This window comes from Chlorocebus sabaeus, chromosome 14 (genome assembly GCF_047675955.1).
Source record: "Chlorocebus sabaeus isolate Y175 chromosome 14, mChlSab1.0.hap1, whole genome shotgun sequence".
NCBI classification, from domain to species: Eukaryota; Metazoa; Chordata; class Mammalia; order Primates; family Cercopithecidae; genus Chlorocebus; species Chlorocebus sabaeus.
The window spans coordinates 43,272,301-43,297,457 of NC_132917.1; the positions used below are offsets into that span (position 1 = coordinate 43,272,301).

The 25,157-nt window shown below is 37.0% G+C and overlaps 1 protein-coding gene across 9 annotated transcripts in view; it reads right to left on the reverse strand.

Annotated features, from left to right (window-relative positions):
• Nucleotides 1-25,157, reverse strand: part of THADA (THADA armadillo repeat containing) — a 351,338-nt gene that overhangs the window by 257,392 nt on the left and 68,789 nt on the right. For all 9 annotated transcript variants that reach the window (XM_073022941.1, XM_038006864.2, XM_073022942.1 and 6 more), the window contains 3 exons: nt 14,327-14,459; nt 11,291-11,404; nt 4,781-4,903 (listed from right to left, as the gene is read on the reverse strand). In XM_073022941.1, the coding sequence (XP_072879042.1) occupies nt 4,781-4,903; nt 11,291-11,404; nt 14,327-14,459 (370 nt within the window). The remainder of the gene's footprint in view (nt 1-4,780; nt 4,904-11,290; nt 11,405-14,326; nt 14,460-25,157) is intronic.

Below are 25,157 nucleotides of genomic sequence, written 5' to 3' on the forward strand. Positions count from 1 at the left end.
ATACTGTACAGTTTGTAGCCTAGGAATAACAGGCTCTATCATACAGCCTAGGGGTGGAGTAGGCTAGACATCTAGGTTTGCGCATGTATATGATATGATGTTCACACGACAATGAAATCCCCAAACAACAGATTTCTCAGAATGAATTCCTGTCATTAAGTAATGCATGATTTTAATCCCAGCTAAAATCCATCCTTCTCACAAGGGAAACACTTCCTGCTCCTGACCTCCTTCTCCATCAAGCCCTGAATATATGGTTGATAAGAACCTGGAATTCGACTGCAAACAACTGTTACCAAAATTTTTCTCTTCTATTCACGGAGTGTATAACTTTTTCTTTCCTTTCTTGCATGAAAAAGCTTTTATGTAGACTTGTTTAAGATACAGAAGAGGCTGGGTGCAGTGGCTCACGCCTGTAATCCCAGCACTTTGGAAGGCCGAGGCAGATGGATCACTTGAGGTCAGGAGTTCGAGACCAGCCTGGCCAACAGGGTGAAACCCCATCTCTACTAAAAATACATCTGTAAAATGAGGATTATAACAGAACCTACCTGATAACAGAACCTACTAAGATAATCAATGCAATGTAAATTATGCCAGGTACATGAGAAATACTCAATAAAACAGCCATTATTATGATTATGTATAACCCATCCTTGTATTTCTAGTGCTTAATATAACATCTACAATATATTAAGTAGATATGTCTAATGCTGAAAATATTTACATAATACATTTCTCTGTATTTTAAAAATGCTTATTAGGTAGCAAAGTTTGAGAGATCTGTATGGTTTCAATACAAAAGACTAAGGAATCTGTAAAAACAAATTAAATATATACATGAATGCTTTCTGAAAAATGTTTCTTTACTGCAAGTTAAAATTAAGTTCATTTTACATGTGTATTTTCCCTAACTTATCAGGAAAAACAATTAAGTCAAAAGTACAGATGTAGCCAGCTTTAAGCACAGTTATATTCCTAAGAGGATGTATACAAATCAAAGTTCTGCAAATCAAACCATATTTCGCATGCACTAAGGAAAAATTACACTTAAAATCACTTCAACAGAGATTGCTTTCGTAAATCGCTTTTGTAAGTGAATACTTCTTCACATCCATTAAGTAGGGTGACTTATAAATTTTATCTTAGATTAGACTTTTATACAGCAGAAAATATAACCATTGATAATATTAAGTAACAGTGTTGATCATTATAGCTATATTTATTTCCTCTAGCAAAGCAAACTAAATAGAAATGTTTCCTTCATAAAGTGTTAAAAAGGAAGATCCCAAGAAATGAAATTATTAGTATTATGAAATTAGAAAGAAAATAAAAGCACTTATATATATTTATGTAGCCTTTTGTGGATATGTATGCATATATGTACTATGCATATGTAAAGCCCACACATAAAAAAAGAGAAAGAAAATGAATCAGAATGCTCATATCTGTACGGTAATTTAACAGGTGACTTTTACCGTTTTTATTATGCTTTTCTTTATTTTCAAAATTTCTGCAGTGCACATGTATTACTGTTTAGGGTCTCAAAAAATAGTCTTTTCAAAAAAAAATGAAACACTCATTTCTGATAGTTTCAATTTTACTAAAAAGTTGGACGAATCACCAGGCTTCACTCTCTGAAAGTCCTTTCATGGAAAATATTTCTTGGTTCATCTGGAACTAATGGCTTGAAGAAAGCAATATTGGTATTTCTGACAATCACTTTTATGATCTCCAGTATTCCTGATGGTCAAGCCACATTCCTACCTCTCTGACTCTACTGACAGCATAAAGGCATTGCTCTACTTCCTGTAAGTGTAAAAGGTAAACTCTGTGACCTCAAGAGTAGTTATGCAATGCTCTTAGACAGAATTCCAGAAGTGTGTATCTCTTACAGGAAGATGCACAATTTTCTAGGCAAGAGTTGGCAATTCAAAGGATTCCTCTTCACAATGGGAGTCTGTGCCTTTGGCTTCCACTGCAAAATACTTACTCTCAATTAGAGGCTTATCATACAGGTAAGAAATGGTTTGTGCAGCTTACTAACTGGAAAGCCTGACTTTCTAGTAAATACTCCACTCTGCAGGCAATGTATTAAGATCTAGCTTCTTTTCTCCTCTCCCTTTGCTAGACTTTTTACTTTAAGCTATATTTCAAGCATCTATAAACCAGAGGTTATTCTCCTTATTCTAGAAGACACAATGATATAGGAAAACAAACTATAACGTTTCTCCCAGAAATCATAAGAAAACACATGAAACAACTGTACTGGGTATTGTCCACTATCTTTAAGATTTTGAATCAAGATGCTTCTGGACAGTGACCATATTACAAAAGAAAATGCGACTCACTATTTAACCTCTTCCATTTCAATGTTTTGTGAGTGTCTGTTTTTTCAACTTTTGATGGAGTTTATTTGTAGCACTAACTCAACACACTAATACTAGAGTCCACAGCATCCAAAATACAAACACATTTAAATACTCAGAGTTGTTTTGTTTCCAGATCAACATAATTAATCATTAGGGAAATGCAAATCAAAATCAGAATGAGATGCCACTTCACATCCATTAGGATGGCTATTATCACACACACACAAAAAAAGATAACAAGTATTGGTAAAGATGTAAAGAAACTGGAACTTGTGCATGGCTGATGGGAGTATAAAATGGTGCTGCTGCTGGGGAAGAAGTTTGTTCATTCCTCAAAAAGTTAAACATGGAATTACCATATGATATACCCAAAAGAACTAAAATGACTCAGATAATTTGTACATTAATATTCACTGCAGCATTATTCATCATAGCCAAAAGGTAGAAACAACCTAAATGTCCATCAACAGATGAACTGGGATAAAGAAAATGTGGTAGGTCAACATCACTGATGATAGAGAAATGCAAATCAAAACCACAATGAGACACCATCTCACACCAGTCAGAATGGCAATTACTAAAAAGTCAAGAAACAATAGATGCTGGTAAGGCTGTGGAGAAATAAGAGTACTTTTACACTGTTGGTGGGAATGTAAACTAGTTCAACCATTGTGGAAGACAGTGTGGTGATCCCTCAAGGATCCAGAACCAGAAATACCATTTGACCCAACAATGCCATTACTGGATATATACCCAAAGGAATAAAAATCATTCGACTATAAAGATACATGCAACGTATGTTTATTGCAGCACTATTTACAATAGCAAAGACATGGACCCAAACCAAATGCCCATCAATGATAGACTGGATAAAGAAAATGTAGTACATATACACCATGGAATACTACACAACCATAAAAACGAATGAGATCACGTCCTTTGCAGGAACATGGAAGAGGCTGGAAGCCATCATCCTCAGCAAACTAATACAGGAACAGAAAACCAAACACTGCACGTTCTCACTCATAATTGGGAATTGAACAGTGAGAACACATAGACACAGGAAGGGGAACAACACACACCACGGCCTGTTGGAGGCAGGAAGGGAGGGAGAACATCAGAACAAAGAGCTAATGCGTGTGGGGCTTAAAACCTAGATGACAGGCTAAGTGTGATGGCTCACGCCTGTAATTCCAACACTTTGGGAGGCCAAGGCGTGCAGATCACAAGGTCAGGAGTTCCAGACCAGCCTACCTAACATAGTGAAACCCTCTCTCTACCAAAAATACAATAATTAGCTGGGCGTGGTGGCACGTGCCTGTAGTCCCAGCTACTTGGGGGGCTGAGGCAGGAGAATCACTTGAACCCAGGAAGCAGAGGTTGCAGTGAGCTGAGAACACACCACTGTACTCCAGCCTGGGTGACAGAGTGAGACTCCATCTCAATTAAAAACAAACAAACAAAAAACCTAGATGACAGGTTGGTAGGTGCAGCAAACCACCACGGCACGCTTATATCTATGTAACAAACCTGCACATTCTACACATGTATCCTGGAGCTTAAAGTAAAATAAAAATAAAAAAAAGAAAATGTGGGATGTGTGTATACCGTGTATACTGATAAACCAACACACACACACACACCCCCTACCCCCACTGCACAGTATGGATCAACCTTTCATATACTACATGAAAGAAGCCAATAACGTAAGGACAAATATTGTACAATTCCATTTACATGAGGTATGAGACCAGGCAAATCCACAGAGACAGAAAGAACAGAGGTTACTAGGGGTGAGGGAGATGAGAGATGGGAGTTAGTGTTTAATGAATACAGAGCTTCTGCTCGGGATGATGAAAATGTTCCAGAAAAGCACAGTGCTGATAAACGTTGTTGTGAATGCACATAATGCCACTGCATTGTGTATACTTAAAAATAGCTAAAGTGGTAAATTAAAAAGAAATATAACTGGCTGTTTAAAGAAAAATAACAACAATGTAGTGTGAGTTTACAACACACATGAAAGTAAAATGTGTAACAATAACAGCACATAGACTGGGAGGAGAGAAACAGAAGTGCACTATTATTAAGTTCTTATACTTTAAGTGACATGGTGTAATATCACTTGAGGATAGACTGTGATAAGTTAAAGATACATATTGTAAACCCTAAAGCTATCACTAAAGTAAAAAAAATTTTAAAAAAACAAAGAAAGACAGTTAATCAGCCAACAAATGAGTGAAAATGGAACCATCAACAATAAAAAATGTAGCTTGATCCAAAGATTTCTAAGAAACTTCAAGGTAAAGGGCAGGAAATATTTTTTATCATCCAGTGAAAGATTAGTTTATTAAAACCTACTCAGAAGCATAATTAAATCAATGAAAATGAATAGTAACAGCACTTACTGCCCAGACTGGTGATGTAAAACCCAGAATTGCAGCCTTAGCTCCATCAGCAACATAAGGAATAATATTTTCTCCCAGGCGTGTATCTCTGAACAACGCTCTAAGGATATTTAAAGCATGAACCTAAAACAAGAAGTTCAAAATTAGTTGTAGGTTGAAAACCGTGGCAATTCGAAATCTACACATATATAATAGCACAGCCTCAAAACAAAGAATTTACTGAATTACAAGCAATGGATAATTCACAAATGAAACAGCAGATTTAATAAAACACATCCAGTAACTGATAAACCATTTTACAAAAAATTAGTAAGATTCAAACAATGCTATAAAAAAGCTTGATCCAATGCACATATGTAGAAGCCTGCACCTAAATACAGAGACAACACATTATTTTCACACACACATGAAACATTTATTTTCTAAAATCCCTCAAACCTAGCCACAAATAAAGTCTCAACAAATACCAAGTAACTAATAACTTATAGATTATGCTCTGATCACCATGGAATTAAGAAACTTAAAAAAAAAATTATTTTTTATTTTATTTTTTTAGATGGAGTTTCACTGTTGTTGCCCAGGCTGGAGTACAATGATGTGGTCTCGGCTCACTGCTACCTCCACCTCCCAGGTTCAAGCGATTCTCCTGCCTCAGCCTCCTAACTGGGATTACAGGTGTGTGCCACCATGCCTGGCTAATTTTTGTATAATTAGTAGAGACAGAGTTTCAACATGTTGGCCAGGCTGGTCTTGAACTCCTAACCTTAGGTGATCCACCTGTGTTGGCCTCCCAAAGTGCTGGGATTACAGGCGTAAGCCACCGCACCCGGCCTAAAAAATGCTTTTAAAATTGGCATGTTTTCAAACACATTAAACGCTGGTAAAAATTTTTTTTAATATTTTGAAGATGCTACCTATATACCAATACTTGTAGGATGCAGTTTAAGTGAAATTTAAAAAAAAAAAATGTATATCTCAAATGCTTCTATTTTTTTAAATGACTAGAATGATTGTGGTAAGCGACCAATTAAGTCAACAGAAAGAGAACAATAAACTTGAAACACAGAAAGAAAATAAAAATTTAGAGCAGAAACTTTTAAAATAGCAAAGACACAACTAAGAGCATTAACAAACCCAAAAGCTGATTCTCTGAAACAGAAATAAACCTCTGACAAGACTAACCAAGAACAGAGGAAAGAAGGCACAAATAAATAAAAAATATTATGAAGGAGTTTGAAGCTACAGTGAGCTATGATAGCACTACTCCACTCCAGCCTGACTGACAGAACAAGATCCTGTCTCTAAAATAAAAAAATAATAATAATGTATGGTCTCATTTATGTAAACTCAAAAAACAGATAAAACTAAAACTAGAGTGTTGGAAGTTAGGCTAGTGGCTACTCCTGGAGAGAAGGGTGTGGACTGGAAGAGAGCAAGAGGGGGCTTTCAAGTTGCTAGAAATGTTCTGTTTCTTGATGACTGCACAAATGCGTTCACTTTGTGAAACTGTACTGAGGTACACATATGATTTGTACACTTGTCTGTATATGTACTACAATTCCATCAAAAGATGCATATTTAAAAAAACAGGACAGAAACAGTATGAAAAGGAAACCCACAGGCCAGTCTCACTCACAAAACCAGTGAGAGATGCAAGAATGCAAAGATAATATTAAATTGAAAAAATCAATACAATTCATGACATCTGCAAATTCTAGAAGAAAACATATTTATCTCAAAAGATGCAAAAAATATTCAATAAAATTCAATTTCCTTAATAAGATAATGGGTAGATTAAAAATCGCAGCAAATTGATCAGAAATAACCTAAGGATGCCTGTTATCTCTCTTTCTATACCAAACTGTACTACAGGTTTCAGCAGCAAAGTACAATAAAAACTGTTTTTAAAAAACTAAAAATTAGAAAGTTAAAACAAACTTAGCATTATTTGTCAAAGATATGATTATCCATAAAACAAATCCAAAAGAATTTATAGATAAGTCATTTGCTGTATTACAGCAATTCTGATAGGCTGCTGAATACAAGCATGATAATAATCCAAAAATTAACTGCGATCTTCTCAAACAGCAACAGATAATATAAACTTTTAAAAATACCATTCATAATTGCAAAAAAAAAAGACATTAGAAATAAATCTCAAAAATAATCTGTAATACTTTTATGGGCTGGGCACGGTGGCTCACGCCTGTGATCCCCACACTCTGGGAAGCTGAAGCAGGTGGATCACCTAAGGTCAGGAGTTCAAAACCAGCCTGGCCAACATGACAAAACCCTGTCTCCACTAAAAATAAAAAAATTAGCCAGGCGTGGTGGTACACGCCTGTAATCCCAGCTACTCGGGAGGCTGAGGCAAGAGGGTTGCTTGAACCCAGGAGGCGGAGGTTGCAGTGAGCCGAGATCGCGCCATTGCACTCCAGCCTAGGCAACAAGAGCAAAACTCCCAAATAAATCAATACGTTTAAATTCTAACCAAAATTCCAAAAGGGCTTTTTACTGAGTTTAACAAGCTAATTCTAAATTTTTTATAGAAGAGCAACAGGCCAAACATAGCCAAGGTCATTCTGAAGAGAAAACAAAAAAAGATTCAACTTGCCAGATATTATAACTTTTTATAAAGACACAATAATTAAAATAGTGGTTTTAGGCTAGGTGTGGTGGCTCACGCCTGTAATCCCAGCACTTTGGGAGGCCCAGGCGGGCAGATCACTTGAGGTCAGGAGTTCAAGACCAGCATGACCAACATGGTGAAACCCCCTCTCTACTAACAATACAAAAATTAGCCGGTCGTGGTGGCACAGGCCTGTAATCCCAGCTACTTAGGAGGCTGAGGAGGGAGAACAGCTTGAACCCAGGAGGTGAAGGTTGCAGTGAGCTGAGATCACACCACTGCACTCCAGCCTGGGTGATAGAGCAAGACTCCATCTCAAAAAAAATAAAAACAAAAATAAAATAGTGGTTTTGCTCCAGGGATAGATTAACAGACCAATGAAAGGCAGCACAGAAACAGAACCACTTATCTATGAAAACACATAATAGAGGCAGTACAAATCAAGAAGAAAAGGATGTATTATATCAGAAATGTCTCTGTATCAGTCATCCAAATGGCAAACATTAAACTATTTTATTTTACACTAACAAAAACAAATTACAGGTAACATAAAGACTTGCATGCACTCCAGCCTAGGTGACAGAGCAAGATCCTACCTGTAAAAAAATAATAATATGGTTTCCTTTACATAAAATTATGACAAGTGTGACAAGTAAAACTTCAAAACTTTTAAAAGCAAATATAAAATATCTTTCTCAGTCGGGCGCGATCGCTAACGCCTGTAACCCCAGCACTTTGGGAGGCCGAGGCGGGAGAACCACCTGAGGTCAGGAGTTCAAGACTAGCCTGGCCAACAAGGCAAAACCCCGTCTCTACTAAAAATATGAAAATTAGCAGGGCATGGTGGCAGAAGTCTGTAATTCCAGTTACTCAGGAGGCTGAGGCAGGAGAATCGCTTGAACCTGGGAGGCGGAGGTTGCAGTGAGCCGAGATCTTATCACTGCCTTCCAGCCTAGGCCACGGAGTAAGACCTCGTCTTGGAAAAAAAAAAAAAAGAAAAAAGAAAATATAAAATATCTTTCTGATCTTGGGGTGAATTTCTGAAATAAGATCCGAATGTACAACCCATAAAGGAGAAAGCTAACCTATTGTATTTTATTAAAATTAAAAATTATCTATATAACAATACAGACCACAAAGTAAAAAGAGAAACCATAGGTTGGGAGAATATATATGTAATTCAAATAATCAAAAAGAAATCAATATCAAGAAAATATTTCTGAAACAACAACAAAAATCCAGCTCCTACAAAACAAAAATGAAGGGACAAATAACCAATATCAAAGTAAGCAAAGTCTTTCAACAGACAACTCTCAGAAGTAAACCAAAAGGCTAATAAACATATGAAAAGATGTTAAAGCTGACTAGTAATAAGAGAAATGTAAAATAAAACTAGAAAACAGCATTTCACACTAAGCAGAAAGTCAAAAACTGTAAAAGTCTGATAATACAACGGTGTTGATAAGCAATGGAAAGTCTTCTACTCCGCTGGCAGGAATATTAGTTCAACCATTTTGGAGACAACACAACAGTATCGAATTGAATATGTGTGTACCCTACAATACTGCAATTCCTCTAGGTATATAACCTGGAGAAACACTCACATGTGTAAGGAGACACACAAGAATGTTTGTTTCGGCATTGTTTCTAACACAAGAAAACTGGAAACAAAGCAAATGTCCATTCACAGAAGAAGGGATGAAATGAAATAGAATAAAATACTGTTCAGAAATGAAAGTGAACAGGGGCTGAACAGGAGCTTACTAACCTTAAAATATAATGTTGATTGACAAAACCAAAGTATAAAAAGTGTGAATAACAACATTCATGTAAAAGGAGATAAAAGTATGATGAAAATGCTTGGAAATGATAGTCACTAATTTGGGTTAGTGGTTATAGCTAAGGAGGAATAAAGGGGAATGAGATGTGGAAGAATCCACAGCATAACTAACAATCTCTGTAATGTTTAATTTCTTAAACTGGAATTGGTTTCAAATATGTTCATTATTCACTATATATTTCTGTATGCTGAAATATTTCAAAAGATACATAATAAAAATAATAAAGAAATGAACTATAGGAGGGGAGAATGAAAGCAAATTATCAACTAAAAAAGCTTAGAAGACTGGTCATAGACAAAATTTTTAAATCTCACCAATTTCATAAAAATGATCACTAAAATGCCATCACCTTGAAGTACAGTAGGGCAATAATTATCCAGCACTCGTTAAAATCAACCCCCATTATTTTTAGATGTTCTTATAAAAACAGCACAGGTTCAGCATCCCAAATCCAAAAATCTGAAATCAAAAAAGCTCCAAAATCCAAAACTTTTTGAACACTGACATGACATTCTAAGGAAACGCCCATTGGAGCATTTTACATTTTCAGATTAGAGATGTTGACCTGTTCAGTATATTGCAAAAATGCCAAAAAAAGAAGAAAAAAAAATCTGAAATCCGAAACACTTCTGGTTCCCAGCATCTCAGATAACAGATACACAGCATCTACTTTTTTAAAGTGATAGTTTAGGAAAATAGAACCAATTGTCTTTTTCACATTTCACTGAAAAATGTCTTGAAATTATCATTTTTGAACGGTGATTAACAACATTTTAGTCAATTTTTTAAAGAAATGAAGACATTTCATACCTATGGGCACTGGCCACTATATGCCATATGACTATGTTCCATATGATTGTGGAAAAGAATCCCCATTCTTTTCCACAGTCCACATTCTGGCCCGTGGATTCCCTTTAACACCTCCCACAGGCTCTAAAATAAAATCCTATGTACTTATTGTACTTGATTGTAAACTTCAGCTCTCAATCTGTTCCCTGACCTAGCATGGCCCTTTATAGTTGGGTAGGAGTGTCCTACTATAGGCTGGGCACAGTGGCTCACACCTATAATCCTAGCACTTTGGAAGGCCAAGGCAGGCAGATCCCTGAGGTTGGGAGTTCAAGACCAACCTGGCCAACAGGTGATTGGGCCTGGTCTTGAACTCCCAACCTCAGGTGATTTGACAGGTGTGGTGGCCCACACCTGTAATCCCAGATACTGGGGAGGCTGAGGCATGGGAACTGCTTGAACCCAGGAGGCAGAAGTTGCAGTGAGCCAAGATCGCACCACTGCACTCCAGCCTGGAAAACAGAGTGAGACTGTCTCAAAACACAAACAAAAAAAGGAGTGTCCTACTATGAAGCATTAACTGAGGAAGCCCAGACTATAATGTACAAGCAGTACTTGACAGTATTAATACTGACTCCCTAGTGGTGAAGTGAAGCTATGAGGAGTGCTTTAACTTCATACATATAGGTAGTGACTACAAGGAACTAAATGTGAACATCCCAAAAGTTAGATACCATATTTAAAGGAAATTTTCAATGGCTGAGTTACAAAATGTACATCAACTCAAAGAAGTACACATGAAATTCTCAAGTGCTAGCATATACACTTTCAAATTTGTGGATGCAATAGTATTATAAAATAGCTTATATAAGCTGGATGTTTTCACCAGAGTTTAAAAATTGTTTGTTTTGATTAATATATTCAACTAAAGCAATGGTTTATTTTGTGGATGGTAAAGACAAAAAAAATAAAATAAAAAGTATTCAAACAAGCTTCAAATGTCCGTCCAACGTTCAAGAGTTCTTTATCTCCAGCAAATAATTTTTGTTAAAAAATAAAGCAAAGATTTAAAACCACTGCAGGAGGCTGAGACAGGATAACTGCTTGAACCCAGAAGGCAGAGGTTGCAGTGAGCTGAGATCACGCCACTGCACTCCAGCCTGGGTAACAAGAGCGAAACTCCATCTCGAGAAAAGAGAAAAACAAAACGAAAAAAACAACACTGGAGGGTTTGTGTATTTCCATGATTACCTGGGGGACTGTGCTCTGTAAGTCATCTGTAGGCCCAGCCAAAGAGATTAACTCTTTCATTGTTATTTTCAACAAATCCATTTTGCCTTTCTTTGGTTCAGATGCCAACAGTGCCTATGAAAAAAGAATGCAAAAATTAACAGGGTTCTTAGTTTACATACACTTTTTTGCTGCTTTCCTGAATCAATCCCAAAATGCAAAATCCCCTTAATAAAAATATGTGGTTATCAAAGAAAGTTAATTAAGCCATGTGACCCTGGACAGGTGGTTTAGCCTCACAGTTTAACCTACAGATTCTTCATCTCTAAATTTAGGTGAAGGTGAAATCATGTCATCTCTAAGGTCACTTCCAGTTTGCTCATTAAATTTTACAATTCTAAAAGGCTAAAACTTATTGACAACTCCTTAAGAACCCTAAGTAGGTGGCAGTTCTCAGACACAATAAACAAATCAGTTTTAGTAACAAATTTATCTAACAAGAAAATTCTCTTCACTTAAAAAACAAAAAATCTCTGGATTAAACTTCTTGTAAGAATGTTAAGGCTCCCTGGAGATGAAGCAGTTAGTTAATTCTTCACAAAAGAATCATTACTTGGAGGACTAATCAAAGTATTTGAAACTTCATGGAACAAAAAGAAATACTGCAAACACCAAAGAGGTCTATATTTAAAATTTTCAGTAGCTTACTTACTTACTTCGTATCTAACACTTTGCCGATGTCCAATAAAAATAAAAATAGGGTAAAAATAGGGTATTAAGTCACGTGAGGCAATAAAAAGGAACGAGGTACTAACATATATTACAACATGGATGAACTCTGAAAACATTATGCTAAGTGAAAGAAGCCACACACAAAAGATCATACACTGTATGATTCCATATATATGAAATGTCCAGGATGGGCAAATGTATAGAGCTGGAAAGTAGATCAGTGATTGCCTAGGGCTGAGTGGCAGGGGTAGAGAGAAATGGGAAGTAACTGCTAATGAGTATGGGAAGTTTCATGGGTTGATGTTCTAAAACTAAATAATGGTTGTACAGCTCTGTGAATATACTGAAAACCACTGAATGGTACACTTTAAAAGGGTGAATATATAGTATGTGAATTAAAACTCAATAAAGCTGTTTAAAAAAATCACTTTAGTCACATTCTCAGATTCCCTTCCTCCATGTCTACTTTTCATGTTTGTAGCTACTGGCTCTCAAAAGTGAAGTTTCAAGTTAGTCAGCTTCTTCTGAAGCATTTCAAATTTACCGAAGAGGAAAATAAAGACGTACAAAAAAAAGTTTGGTTTAGAAGACATTTCTCATAGTTTATTTATGCTCAGATAACATATATTTTTTAAATGACTATTCAAAAAAACTTTGTCTATATTGAAAACAATTTTTAATCTGTCTACGCAAAAGGCAAACTCACAAACTAAGTAGGCAGTTCTTTTCCATAGCTAACACTATGCAGATTTCCACCAAAACAGGAATATAACTTTATTAGTAAGTCATGCTAAGAGAAATGAAGACTTAAGCAGATTTTTTTTTTTTTTTAATTTAGACTTTATCCAACTAAAATAAAGTGAAAAGCTACATTCAATTACTAAAATGTCTTCAGGGAACCATGGCTTTTTTCTCCCAAAGAGCTGGGTAAAGTTTTGGCATTCTTGCCAAGGCTAGGGTAAGAAAGTACACCTTCTGATTACTCATTATGACCATAACTTAGTACAAGTTGGGCACCAGAGCTGAAAGAAGTACACTGCACAAATATGCAGTGAGACCTTGATCCTGTCTTAACATTGGACCTCAGACAGACAAAGGACATGTAAAAACACAAGGTCAGAGTGAATTATAGGCAGGAGAATGAAACACACTGATCCAGAATGGGTCAGATCAAAGAAAAGTTGATTTCTGAAGGTCACCAAAATCCGTACAGAAGAACTACTTCAATGATCTCTGTCAACAACCTCTGCAACTGATGCCCACTGTCACCAAAAAAATCATAAAGGGATTTTAGGAATTTGAGGGAGAAGAAAGAGAAGGAAAAAATGTAGGGGCACGAAAAAAAAGACAGACTTCATTCCATTTATTTTCAGTGCTTTTATTATACCACCAGATTCCTGGATTTAATCTTACTACGCATTAAACAAAGGCCTTTCAGGATGGGATCTGATTTAGTATTGTGAAGACACTGGTTTTTATTCTTTGGGTTCATGAAGGTAACAGTCTTAATTTCTAAATAAAATATTTTCCCATCAATAGCCATATCTAAATGTGCTGATATGAAGCAATCTTTAAGGTATAATACTAGTGAAATCAAAGAGCAAGCACTGTATACGTTTTCATATGTGTTTAAAGGGAAAACGGACTCGCACACACATATTCTCATATGCAGAGAGGTTCAGGAGTCAGGCTGCCTGGGCTCAAGTCTTAACTCAGTTCTTACTGTCTCTGGCCTTTGGCAAGTCACTTAACATACCTAAACCCCAGTTTCTTCATCTAGAATATATGGATGATAATAGGGTACAGGGAAGGAGTTAATGAGGTAATGTATATGAAATAACCACTGATAAATGTCAGCTACTATTATGATTATGCTTATTTTACGGATGGATGTTTTATAGGAGAATTGAAAAGAAAATGTTAACACTGGTTGCCTACAGAGAGTACTGAAGGTCTTGAGATGAAAGGAAGACTTTTTTTTTTTTTTTTTTTTAAATAAAGTGGGGTGGTGGGGCAACATGTACACTTCCTGGAAGTGAGCAATGACTGTGCCACAGTGATGTCTGCCTACTTAATACACAGACAGAAATGTATACCACCCTCTGTTGATACTACAAGATTGACCTTTTAGAGGGTTTGTTCCAAGAACAGATCTTGTCACAGGAACACACCGTCCCCACATTAAAACAAAGCCACAAATGCTATGGTGCTGAAAAGACAGAAATGTTCTTTATGTAATATGCTCACTCACATGTCAAACAGGTTAGGATACACTATCATCAAAGACAAATATAAACAAACAACTAGGGTCCTACAGACAAGTACCTGTATGTAGAAAGGAATTCCAGCACTGCGCCTTGTAGCACAGAGTTTAGATGAAGGATCACTGCATTTAATTTCCTCTAAAACACTCCATAGCCACTGCTCCGGCAGCTTTTGCAGACTCACATTTGGGCACCTAAAAGGTATATATAATCAAACATTCAGAATTAGGTATCAAAGTTGAAAGTACAAACTATTGACGTACATTTACACTGTTAAGAAAATAATAAACATCCTTATATCGAGAGGGGATGAAACAAAAAATATCTCATACTTTTCACCTACTTTCCTCTTTATTATGGGTCTTAAGATCTAAAGATTTCATTTCTAACAACTGCAGTGTTTAAAGCATGTGTCTCGTCCGTAAAATAAATTTTAATATGTGGGCTTGCATCCACACTCAAAATATTCAGGAAAAGGTTGATCATGGTCTCACAGATATTTCATACTATACAACTCAAGATTTCCAACAAAGAGAATATAAGTTTACTATAATTTATGTTCTGTTTATAGGGATTACACATATTCAAAGAAAACACATTTTAAACTGTATTTTAGCAATCATTTTCATCGCTCTCAAAATGAGGCCTACCACAAATAAAAGTTTTAACCAGATCCTCTGGAGAATTAAAGCAATGTATCTGGGAAGAGGCATAAACATTTTGAGGTGATTTGAACATTACATCAGTGAGCTTCTGCATTATCACATTAAGCGTTATCTTAGAGTGTTCAAGAACATTTAATTTTTATAAAATTTTTCAATGTATGCCCTACTAGACTAGACTGTATAGCACTGCCCAAGGAATACCATACTCAGTGGTAGGTAGACAAAATTATCTTAGCAAGACAGTACCTGGTTTTAACTGAAATTAATATATGAAAATTTGCAGATAAAGTCCAAAGGAAAAACACATTTTTAAGTTGAGAAAGAAAAGTTGCAGAAAGATAACTGATTTCTAATTGATAGTGAATCTCTTAGGAACACATTTGGGATTTTTTTTTTTTCTTTATTCTAGTTTGGCGTAAAATAGATAATTTCAGTTACTGACTAAACATTCTAAATAGCAACTCAGATTCAGCTGTATGTTTCACATAGAACAAAATACATAAATATTACTACTTTAAAGGAGGCATTTTTTAAAGTTTGACATGGACCTAAAAAATATTATTTCAGCCATAAATGTTACAATTACATCTCCCTACTCCTAGCAGGCTCTGTGATTCTAAAGATTTCCTTTTAGCATATCTTAAAATCCATCACCTCACCCTTGCTTCTTCAACACTCCTGCCCTTGGCCACCAAAACCAGCTATCAAAACTCCCAACCACTAGATTAAAGAGATTCAGAGACATAACAACAAAATGCAGTGTGTGAACCTTGTTTAGATCCTGATTTGAGCAAATGAAATGTAAAACAGACACTGTCAAGTAACAGAGGAAATTTATATACATACTAGATATTAGGTAACACCAAGAAATTCTTTATAAAATGTGCCATTGAACTGTGAACACGGAACAAAGGGTTCATATTTTTAGAGATGCGTACTGAGTACATAGGAATAAAAATCACAAATCGGGGATGTGTTAGAATACTTCAGCAAACAATAATAAAAAGGAATAGATGACGCAGTTGTGACTCAACTTTGATCACTATTGAATTTGGATGATGGGTAAAGGTGGTTTATTATTCTTTCTACTTTTAAATATATGTGATATACATACACACAAATACACACATTTGGAATTTTTCATAATAAAAATAATTGCCCCACACTTTTGTATTTTTAAGGATTGAGGTTACTTCCCAATCACTGGATTTTATATCTTTTTAAATTAAGATAAATGTCTTGTGTTTTGTGAAATAATTTACCTACTTTATTAGTAATATTGCCAGCTTGATATAATCCTCACACAGTTGCCCAATCAAAAACTGAAATCCAAATTTCTAAGAATAATTACTTAAGTGCTAATAATATAGATTACTGCCTGCTTTTGTTCCTTCTTCACTGTAAAAAAAAAAGAAAAAAATGGGCCAGGTGAGCGTGGTGGCTCACACCTGTAATCCCAGTACTTTGGGAGGCTGAGGCAGGAGGATCACCTGAGGTCAGGAGTTCAAGACCACCTTGGCCAACATGACGAAACTCCATCTCTACTAAAAATACAAAAATTAGCCATGCATGGTGCCAGGCGCCTGTAATCCCAGCTACTCAGGAGGCTGAGGCAGAAGAATCGCTTGAACTCGGAAGCCGGAGACTGCAGGGAGCCAAGATGGTGCCACTGCACTCTAGCCTGGGTGACAGAGCAAGACTCCATCTCAAAAAAAAAAAAAATTAAAGCAAAAACCTTTTTTTGTAGTGATTTAGCTACCCAAGAAGTAGCTGGAATTATAGAGGTGAATAAGGTAAAGAGTACTTGATCTAATATCTGTGGGTTTAATTTATACTTGTATTTTCTTCCTAGAACCATGGGCAAGTTAAAACCAGCTTATAGATAATGCTACAGCCTAAGGTCAAGTCTCCTGTAGGGGATTCGATACGTAGGAAAAACTAAGGGGAAGAAGGAACTGCAGGACATGAGAGGTACTTTCCTATTTCCTTAATTTCCTAAGTGTGTTGAAATATAAATACACTAAATACTGGTTCAATAATGCTCCTCAACTGTCAGTGGGCCTCCCCTGGGCCTCCCTGCATGAGCCCACAGAGTCTCTGGCAAAACCAACCACTCCAAGAAGGCAGGCAGGTCTGGAATGAGAGTGGAACATCTCACTATGCATCACCCTTCCTTGCATGAACTTTCAATGGCTCTTGACTATTAACCAAATCATTTAACTCCTCTTCTAACTTGATCAAACTCTCCCAGCTTGAAAGGTTGCCTATGACCTGGACCCAATCCTCCTACTTAAATCTAACCTAACTTTTCCAAGTTCCTACACAAACTCCTCTGGTCTAGTAAGATTGGTTTTTGCTGGTTCTCATACTAACATACAACACACACACACCACAAACACACACACCTCATACTCCCAACTAAGCATTTGTTTATGGTCCCCACACATATCCCTATTCATCCAAATGATGAAACGTCCTCCAAATACTGCATCTCACGAGGACTTTTCCTTTCTCTAAACTTTTAATTAACCTGAAGCAACTACTAGGTATATAGGCATACATGGGATCAGTGCAGTGTCATGGAAGGGCTGGAATCTGAACTAGACTTTGAAGGACGTGTAGGTCGAATGGTGGAAGGCCCATATATAAGAGCTGAGGAAGTAAAAGATGAGATGACTGGGGAAAGAGCTAGGTCAAGGCCCCAGAGGCAATTCCCTAATTTAGATACTTGGCTAGTATAACTGTAAACAGTTAACTGGGCCTATTTATTCCCTTGAGTATTACATACTAAGAACCAAATGCTCCTTTTTAATTTGCGGAATTTGAAAACAGAGGCCAGAAAAATGCTCTACAAGGTCAAGGCTGGCAAACTGCCATCGATAGAGCCCTCTCTACCCATTGCACCATGGACCCAGGAACCTCAGGAGCTCTGGGAAACGCTCAAGGCACCAGCTCCTACCATCTAGTCCGAACCTTCTTATTCTGCTCTGGAATTCCCCAGCATCAAACCAGCTTTTCTGCAGAATTCTTTACTTGTCTGGTTTCCAATGTGAACTCTGCCACTGGATCCTATTCCTCTGATTCCCTTGCTTCTTAGCTCTGCACCTCTCCCAGGCAAGTACTGCCTTCAAAGCCATACAAGGGAATTTGGTCCAATAATGGAACTCCCACCCTCCCTTTTTACTAAAATGAAACATACTACATTTTAGACAAAATCTACTTACAAGTTTTTTGTTTGTTTTTGTTTTGTTTTGTTTTTGAGACAAAGTTTCACTCTTCTTGTCCAGGCTGGAGTGCAATGGTGCCATCTTGCCTCACCGCAAACTCTGCCTCCTGAGTTCAAGTGATTCTCCTGCCTCAGCCTCCCGGGTAGCAGGAGTTACAGGCATGCGCCACCACACCCAGCTAATTTTGTATTTTTGGTAGAGATGGGGTTTCTCCATGTTGGTCAGGCTGATCTCGAACTCCCGACCTCAGGTGATCCGCCCACCTTGGCCTCCCGAAGTGCTGGGATTACAGGTGTGAGCCACCACACCTGGCCACAAGTTTTATTTAAACTATCATATTGGAAATATATTTGCCTGCCACAAAGGAAAGAAAAACAAATATTTGTTGAATGTCTATTACATGTCTGGCACAGCATCAGGCTTTTCGCAGCTGCTCTTACTTCATTCTTAGAACAAACTATAAGAAAGTTATTTTTCCCAACTAATAGATGAGAGGGAATATATCACAGTGGTTAGGAACACAGATTATGGATCCATGTTATCTGGTTTAGAATCCTTTCTCTGCTACCTAGTAACTGTATAATCCAAGGCAATTTACTAAATTTCTCCATTTTCTCACTTTGCTGTTTTATAAAATGAAGGTTTTTAGGGGAGGATTGAGTTTGTTCTTATGTCTAATAAGTTATTAATGGCCATTTTCTAAAATCATCTGTTATTATGAGAAAAGCAAGTATTAAAAGAGTTTCAATTGAAATAATAGAGATGAAATAGCTGAGTTTCCATTTTGACAGGACATCCCCCTACAATGCAAGTTAATATTAACAATATGCAAAATATACAAATAGGAACCCCAAAACAAGCTGAGTCCAAAAACAAGATAATCATCTGGGTAAAAAATGAAGAGAAATGCAAAGCAGTGAGTGTGCCGATACCAGAGACCCACAGGGTTACAGATTTAGAAGCAGTAGTGGCAGCCAAAGAATTTCAGCAGCCTCATCTCTTTTGAAAAGAATCTGAAAAAGAGCTAGCTACTGCCGGAGCTGCCTGAGGCTGTAGCAGTAGGAAAAGCCATGGGCACAGGGAGCCTCTGAATCAGGCTGACTACTAACTCAGTGACTAGATCTACGATATCCCCAATTTCACTGTGAGATGGGAGACCCAAAATGCCACTACCTAATCTAGTTCCTCTGATAAGAGAGGAAAGAGCCTAGAAAGAGATCAATAAAGAAAACAAAAGGCTCCCATCATAGCCAGCAAGCCAAAATTCAAAATATAGAAATAAATTTTATATTAAGAAAGACAATCTAAAAACAAAATCAGTAATAAGAACACAGTTTCACTCCATATGAAACTAATTTTATGGAGCAGTCTGACAAAGACCTTAAAATAACTATATTTAGGATACTGAAGTGATAAAATAAGAGAATAATTTCTATTTAAGAAGAGTGAACTGGGCATGGTGGCTCACATCTGTAGTCTCAGCAACTCAGGAGGCTGAGGCGGGAAGATCACTTGAGCCCAGGAATTCAAGGCTACAATGAGTTATGATGGCACCACTAGACTCCAGTGTGGATGACACAGTGAGACTCTGTTCCTTAAAAAAAAAAAAAAAGAGCAACAAATCATGAAAAACAAGCTGTACTGAAATAAGAACAGGCATGTATAAAAATAAAAAAGATTAGAAATATCAGAAATAAAAGTATACTTTCAGCCAAGCATGGTGGCTCACACCTGTAATCCCAGCACTTTGGAAGGATGAGGCAGGCAGATCACTTGAGCTCAGGAGTTTGAGACCAGCCTGGGCAACATGGTGAAACCCTGTCTCTACAAAAAAATACAAAAATTAACTGGGCATGGTGGCACTTGCTTGTAGTCCCAGCTACTTGGGAGGCTGAGGTGGGAGGATGGCTTGAGCCCAAGAGGCAGAGGTTACAGTGAGCTGAGATCATGCCAAGGCACTCCAGCCTAGGTGACAGAGTGAGACCCTGTCTTAAAAACATATATCTATTTTTTAATATACACATATATACACACACACACACACATACACACACACACACACATAAAACAGATGAGATGAATTCTAAAGAATTAGTGACTTAGAAGACAGTTTTCTGGGAAATTTACCCAAAACAGTATACAGAATGAAAAAAACCACAAAGTATGTGTGTGTATACATACGATAGTTCCATACCTGGACATAGCAGAGCAAAATTGTGATTAATAAAAAAATGTAAAAGCCACAGGAAATTTAAAGAAAAAAAAAATTGGAGATCTACAAAGGAACATCAATTATACCAAACACAAGTTTCTCACTGGCAATAACAAAAGCACTGAAGGAAAATAACTGTCCACCAGAATTGTACACCCCATTAAAGTATATTCAAAAGCATAGGTAAGAAAAAGACAGTCTGAAATACACAAAGAGTAAGTCTGCCTTCCGGAGACTCTCACTAAAAGAAATTCTAAAGGATGTACTTCAACAAAGTACACCCACAGTAGTTTCAATGGAGTGTCTACTAGATTTGCCAAACTTGCCCCAAACTAAACTCCTGATCTTCCTCCAAAAACCTACTCTACCCACAGTCTTGCCCATCCTAATAACAAATCGATCTTTTCAGGGGCTCAAGCCAAAAACTTTGTAGTTATGCTCTCTCTCTCAAATAGCAAATCTAATCTGTCAACAGACCTTGCCTGCTCTATCTTCACATTATATCCAGATTCAGATCACATTTTACTTCCTCCACCACTTTCCAAGTCATCACTATCTCTTTTCTGTAGTATAGCAATATTGTAACTAATCGGTCTTTCTGTTTTCACTATTATAGTCTATTATCAACACAGCAGTAAGAGTAATCCTTTTAAAAGACCAGATCATGTCACTCCTCTGTTCACAAACACGCCAATGGCTCCCCCTTTTACTCAGAGTAAAAGCCAAAAGTTCTTACATAATGTCTTAGGCTGTCTAGTCCTTGTAACTTCTCTGATCTCATCTACAACTCTTTCCCATGCTTACACTACTCCAGTCATAAATGGTTTACCTGATGTTCTTTAAATACGTACCCCAAGCCCAAGCCTCTCAGGACTTTTTCACCTGACATTCTCTCTGCCGTGAATGCTCTTCCTCCAGGTATTTACATTCTGGTTGTACAACTGCTAATTTTCGTATTCACTATACCTTCCAGTACATGCAAATATCTCACACTAATGTTTAAAAATTGGGTAAAATAAGGGGTAGATGAGAAGGAAGCTAAATAATTTGCTCAAGGTTACATAACATTTACGTGGCAGAGAGAGAATTAAAATGTATATTGACACCAAAGCCCTTGCCTAATAAAAAGGCATTATTTCAATGTGCTTGCCCTAAATGCTCAGATCTGGCTCATGATGACGATGCTATCAACTCTCTATTATTTGTTTTAGTAAATTTCACTATTTTATTTTTTAAAGAGATCTATCAGGTACCTAGTGGTTGCTTTGCACTCTGCTATGTCCTAAAAACAGAACCGTAGAATAGAAATTCCAAAGGGCACATAATTGACAAAATGTTTTCATGTGGCTTTGGAATGTATTACCAGAGAATACTATTTTTAAGATATTATCTTCCTGATCATGTTTTATTCAGGTTACTTTTATTTCATTCCCTGAACATCTACCATTGGGGTGGGGGTTAAAGTATTAATAGTTCTAAATGAACTGGGTGACATGAATGGAGAGCTAGCTAGAAAATTAAAATACTCTACAGAAAAGTCACTCAGTGGATAACCTCTTTGGGACTGACTTGAATTGAATTGTGTCTCATTTGTTTTCGAGGTACCCCCACTCCCTTAGGGAACTGAGGAAGTTTATTACTATTAATAAACTGTTTTCTTATATTAACTGAATGATTCATGGTAACCTAAAGAAATGACTTCACCTACAAACACAAAGCAATTCATTTCACATTCAAATATGAAGTACATTTAAAGCCAACATATTGAAGCAAAATTCCCAGAAAAGACTCAAACTGCCAGGAAGGTAGTTATGTATAATCTCCACTGAGTAAGGTAAGCCTCTGCCAATATCTTTATTTACCAAACAATACTTTACCTACCAAGCATAAGAAGGAAGAAAAGCCTTTCCCTTTCCCATAAACACGGGCTTCCACTTTGTTAGGTTTAAGAACAAGTGGCAGCTTAGAAAGGAATCATACACTTTCTGGGAACAGAAACTTTATGTCCATTTATTTTACACATCCATGAAGTTCCTCTTTTTTTCATCCAGTCCCCTCCCCAGTTCCATGCAACTCTATCACACACGTGTACTTCATTTATTCATCATCTTAAAGTTACCTACTAGGGTCCATAAATATTAATGTGTGTACAATTTCCAAGATACCTTCTATTTTTATATCCATGTGGTTGGAGACTCTCAGAAAACACAAAGATTTCCCAACGAGCACAAAATCCAAACTCCTCATCCTGGCTCACAAAGCCCTACGTATCTGGACAATCTCATTAAACTTCATCTTATACCATTCTGTTCTTTAATACACCATGGACTCTGGCACTAGCGGATCTCATTGCTTGGAAAGCTCTTCTCCAGAAAAGGTGCTGCTTCTTGCCATTCAGGCCTTGGCTGAAATATCACTTTAGTCGGAAAGAGCCTTCCTTACCACCAAACTTTATCACATCAAAATACACACTGCTGGCAGATAGTTTATTATTTTCTACATCTCCATGTATCAAGGACACATTCCTTCCTGTTATTTCTCTATTCCCAGCACCTATAGCAGGGCCTGGCACCCTATAGGGAGCTCAATAAATATTTGTTGAATAAATGAATGACATGTAATTTACTAACTCCATTGAGTATGGTAGTCTAACAAACCAGGCCGACAAAGAAAAAGGGTACAAAAACTAGAAAAGAAAGTATAAACAAAAATGTTTTCCAATGAGAAGTGCCACTGTTAGAGCCAGCAATTGATGCGGCTGCTTAGCTTCCTGTAACAGGTACAAACACATTCAGCAAATCTCCACATATCAGGGTTATAGTATTCATACAAGAATGTTTCCTACTGAAATCCCCAAACAGCCTACCAAAATCAACTCTATTAATCTAACTGCTACCCTAGGAGACCATTTTTTCTCCAAGACCCAAGAACAAAACCAAGTATCGGGTTCAAAAGCAAGTATAGTTCAGGTTCACGTAAGAGTGTTATTTAACCGAGGTTTGTACACTTGTGAACACAGAGTAGAAACTATATTTCATATGAGCAATGTCTCTGAGTTTTAACAATAGTTATAAAATTTAATTCAAGATGATAACTTTTTTCTTTTTTTCTTAGGCTCTTTAGGAGATCTCCTCTAGGCCCATAGCTTCATCTATTTCCTCTGTTTGGCTGACTTTCAAATATATACCTCCAGCTGGAGTGAACAACTGTCCCTATTTGCCTGGGACTAAGGGATTTCCCAGAATGCTGGACATTCACTGCTAAAATACTGGGGGAGTCCCAGGTCACGCTATCTCCAACATGAACCCCTGTGTCAATCTCCTGACCTGTATTTCCAACTGTCTGCTATCCCACTAGGCAGCCTCCCAACACCACCTTTAACTCAGCATGTTTAAAGCACTGTTCTCCCTCCCATCGTGCCCTTCTTCTTGCCTTGCTTTTTTTTCCATTATTGGCATTAAGTATTATTCCCATCGCCTAGGATAGACAGTTCAGGGAGTGGATCTCTGTCTTGGTCTTTAATGTCTGTCTTGTAAATTATGTGACTTACTTATCTAATCCCAAAGATTAAAATGCTAGGTTGAAAGTTCCTCTAAGAACAAGGCCCATGTTTTACCAATATTTTTATCCTACCATCACAATTCCTTATAGAAAGCAATATCAATAAACTTGTTAAACTGCTAACCTCTGAAACACTATGAAATTCCAGAAAAACATTTACATTCTAGTGCTGGCTCAATCACCAACTACATGTGTAGTTATAGATAAATCACTTGATTTCTCAGTGCTTTCGAATGCAAATAAAATAAAAATGCTTTGAAAATTCAATGGCAAATAAAATAAAAATGCTTTGAAAATTCAATGAACATTCTCTGGGCGATATAGAGAAGATAATGACTCTAAAATACATAAGCACCAAAGTTCCTGATGAGAATGTCCCCAAAACTCCTCATCATGGTCCCATACAATCCTTAGTCCCTTGTTCAAGTCCTCACATCCCTCTCTTAGTTCCACAGAGTTATATGTTTCCTATTCAGACTCTGGTAATTATTTCTAGGTTCACAGTAACTGTGGTCTACCATATCATATTCTCAATGGTCAAAGACAGCTCAATCAAACACAGCATCTGGCACACAGTAGATGTTTAAGAAATCTTTTCTTGAATAATTAAATAAGGAGCAACTAGTGCTGGTGCCAGCTGGCGCACATTAGCTGTGCCTGCAGGTAGGCATAAAATTGACAAACCAGGTATAAAAAGCAGGGAGCTGGAACTCTAAGTCTTCTCAATGGTGAGGTCACTGTGCCTATAAAAAGCAGAATAGAGTTCTGACTATTCAATGAACCTTCTGTCTGCTCCCTAGCAAGGAAAGATTTCTTTATAAGGAAGTGATTTCAAAACTTCAGTGTTGCTGGTGTTTATGATAATGAAGGAATTGAGAGGTAAAAATGAAACCATGCAAGGTTCCCAAGAACAATACAGCAAACCCTAGTTGTTTGTTTTGGTTCTTCATCACACAATCCAGGGCCTAGCAAGGATATAAAAAGAAAGGTTCTTGAGTGAAACAGTCTTTGGTTTTTTGAGCCAACTCTGCGTAGGCACGAACCACAGCCATGGGGAATTCCAAAATCCTGCTTTTGTTAGTGAATGCCTTTCCACTAAATAAGCAGACAGCCTCTTGTCTGAAGGCATTTTGTTTTTATTTGGTTATCTTGTCAAACTAATACAAAATAATCAGTGTCTTTAGCCTCTGAGTACATTGTAAAATTGCAACCTTCTTAAAAGGGGTT